The following is a 3,543-nucleotide window of genomic DNA, read 5'->3' on the forward strand; positions in this document are numbered from 1 at the left end:
CTCTCTTCTCACCTCAGCATGTAGTAGTGAGTCACCTAAACTCTGAAAAAGGTGAAACATCCAAATAATGTGACCTACTGTTTTGTTTTCTTTTGTTTTGTTTTTCTAAGCAGCTGACCCAACATCAAATACATGACTCATGGCCCCTCCAGCAAAAAGATCAGGAGCAGTTTCTGAGTCAGTGCAAGAACCCCACAGGACGCAAAAAATATGAAGATGGGAGGAACTTGCCTGGGTCTGACAGCTGTCCAGCACTTGCTGGCTCTGGGACACAGGCACTTTTCAGACGAATGGAGAAACACGGCATTTAAAAAAAGCTATCACTGTTATTCTCTCTCATCTGACATGAACACGTCTGCTGCTTCTCCACTGTCTGGCTTGTGAGGCCCTGGTGGGTCAAAGTCATCCTTTGTAAGATGCTGAAGACGGGGAGGAGGTTTGAAGCTTCAGCCAGAGTGTGCTGGTTTTTTCTGGGATAGTTAATTTTCTTCGTAGTAGTTAGTGTGAGGCTATGTTTTAGAATAATGATAACACACTGATGCTTTAGTTGTTGCCAAGCAATGCTTATATTAAGCCAAGAACTCTTTCAGCTTCTTACACTGCCCCTGCCCTCCCAGCTTCTTCTCTACAAGAAGCTGGGAAGAGACAGAGCCAGGACAGCTGACCTAAACTGGCTGAAGGGATATTCCATACCGTAAAAAGTCATGCTCAGTATATAAGGTAGGGGAGTTGGCCAGGAGGCTGCGATTGATGCTCAGGTCAGGCAGGGTGTCGGTCGGTGGGTGGTGAGCAATTGCACTGTCTGTCACTCCTTTTGTATATTATTATTACTACTATTATTATTATTTCTTCCTTTGTTATCCTATTAAACTGTCTATCTGAGCCATGAATTTTCTCACTTTTGCTCTTCTGATTCTCCTCCACCAGCGGAGGGGTGGGGAGTGAGCAAGTGGCTATGTGGTACTTGCTGCTGGCTGGGGTTAAACCACAACACAGAGTAACCTGGTACTAGTGGACATGCTTGTGTGGATTTTTGAGGATATTCTGGCATGGGGGACAGATTCAAGAAAGCATGAGAGTTAATTTGATTGCCAGCAGAACATCCTGTGGGAATGATACTAAGAAAAATGCGTGTGAGTGAGTCCCCTGAAATAGGTAGCTTTCAATTAGAGATGAGCTGGCTTTAAATCCCTGTGCAGGGAGTTTGTTATACAGCACTGAAAGGAACTATGTATACATATATATATATTAATGTACTGTTCCATCTTATTTCTTTCAGATGAATTGCAGAAACTTCAGACTATTTGTTTGCCTTGTAGGGTTCAGCTGTGCTAGCTTCTGGGTTTTTTACAACTTTTTGCCCAAATTCTGTATATTCTGTGAAAAAGGACAATATTATATGTTCCCCATAGCGACTTTTAGGAAAATTGAAGGAAACTTCTCACAGCTCCCAGATATAGACTGCCATAAGAACCCACCTTTCCTTGTCCTTCTTGTGACATCCTCGTACCACCAGGCTGACGCCAGGATGGCCATCCGGCAAACCTGGGGGAAGGAGAGAACAGTTGCTGGCAAGCGCCTGGTGACATATTTCCTCCTGGGAAGCACTGTGAATCTCAGCCAGCAGGCTGATATTGCTGCTGAAAGCCAAAAATACAAAGACATTATTCAAAAGAATTTTACAGACACGTATTACAATTTGACTTTGAAGACCATGATGGGAATTGAATGGATTCACAGATTTTGTTACCAGTCCAGCTTTGTGATGAAAACGGACACAGATGTGTTTGTCAATGTTTTTTACCTCACTGAGCTGCTTCTAAGGAAAAAGAGGACCACTAGATTCTTCACAGGCTTTTTAAAACTGCGAGAGAACCCTATACGGATAATCGAGAGTAAGTGGTACGTGAGCAGAGAAGAGTATCCGGGAAGCACCTACCCACCATTTTGTTCGGGGACCGGCTATGTTTTATCCACCGATGTTGCTAGTCAGATCTACAATATTTCAGAGAGTGTTTCATTCATTAAACTGGAGGATGTATTCATAGGACTGTGCCTTGGCAAATTAAAAATTCATCCAGAGGAGCTTCATTCAGAGCAGACATTTTTTCCAGAAAGGATTACGTTCTCTCTTTCTCGCTTGAAGAAAATTGTGATGTGCCATGAAGTAGAACCGTCTGAGCAGCTGAGCTATTGGAATCACTTAGTGACAGAAAATTATGGAGGAGTGCTCTAGCACACTCCCTGTTCGAAATAACAAATGGAAATGCTCCTCATTTACAGGGCTGCTCTTGACTCCAGCAAAACTCCCCATTAACTCTAGACTCATCATGTTAAGGACTTTTTAAATGGTGATTTTAATCTGCATTTCTGCCCAAGAACATGCAAACCTCTTTCTTTCCTGCTTGCTCCCATCTCTTTGCATTCCTTCTCTACATGAGTTACAATTTTTTTTTTTTTTCTGAAAGATGCAGGCCTGCAAACCTGCCCTCTCCATGGACCTGCTCCCCAAATCTTGCTGCTACAGGACTGGGAACATTTCTGCAGTGCCAATCTAAAAGTCAAAGTACTTTTGTTCAGCACAGAAAATTTGCAACTTCTTCCTGGTCCCCCTTGATAGATTCCTGCATTTGCACCCATCCGTGCAGGCATTTAAGAAAATGAGTTTGTAGCTCTCAGGATGTTCCCTTCCTGTCACAGGGAACTGCAGCCCTGCCCTTGCAGCCAGCTCAATGTGGGCAGAACTGTGTGCTGGCACAGATCCTTCCTTCAGTCCATGCAATTTTTTCCAGAGATTGAAGAATTTGCCCATGCAGTGCTCTTCGAACAACCTTAGATATTGCAGGGCACCTGATGAATGTGTAAGGCTACTGCATTTGTTCCCATACACGTGCCTCCTTCTGAGAATCATACGTGGTAGAGCTGATCCATGCTCAGTGGAGAATATCCTGGTCTTTCTATTAAAACAGACCCTGGAGGTATCTTTTACATTTGTGTCTCAGTTTGATCTCTTGAAAGGCACTGTTAATGTGTTACCAAGGCTGAACTAGAGTCACTTACAGTGAGCTAAACAGCACATCTGATTTAGACGTTTTTCCTTATGAGGAACTGGGTGTATAAGGCAGAGAAGGCAAGAAGATTTTTCTCTTTTAAACAAGACCTAGTGGGAAAATGTGCCCAAGTGATCATTCAGGCTGGGAGCCTCATTTCTTATTTCACTACCAAGCAAAGACTAATGAAATCACTAGGATGTTTGTAGGTTTCAGAGAGAAGGAATTGAGTCTTTAGAGTAAATGCTGTGGAAAATATATTTGGGCTATGGGGAGGGAGAAAGGAGTTCATAAAATCATGCCTTATGTAATGCTCCTATTTAACTTACTTTCACACAAAGAAAAGGTCAATTTTACCAGCAAAGAAGTATTGAATGCCTATACTATGTGTGAAATGTTTTCTTCAGAGAGCAGTAAAAGTGGGGCTGCTCCATAGGGGAAGATGAGCCAGGAACAAAGGGGATGCAACAGCTGACAGGGCTCAGCCCCACAC

At 43.1% G+C, this 3,543-nt stretch overlaps 1 protein-coding gene across 1 annotated transcript; it reads left to right on the forward strand.

Moving 5' to 3' along the window:
- Positions 1-210: 210 nt before the first annotated feature.
- LOC104471994 (beta-1,3-galactosyltransferase 5-like) lies at positions 211-2,236 on the forward strand. The gene is made up of 2 exons (XM_010087519.1): positions 211-303; positions 1,280-2,236. Exons 1-2 carry the CDS (start codon positions 211-213, stop codon positions 2,234-2,236), a joined length of 1,050 nt encoding a protein of 349 aa, XP_010085821.1.
- Positions 2,237-3,543: the final 1,307 nt, after the last annotated feature.

The sequence above is a fragment of the Pterocles gutturalis genome, unplaced genomic scaffold, assembly GCF_000699245.1.
Source record: "Pterocles gutturalis isolate BGI_N339 unplaced genomic scaffold, ASM69924v1 scaffold14321, whole genome shotgun sequence".
In the NCBI taxonomy this organism is placed as follows: domain Eukaryota; kingdom Metazoa; phylum Chordata; class Aves; order Pterocliformes; family Pteroclidae; genus Pterocles; species Pterocles gutturalis.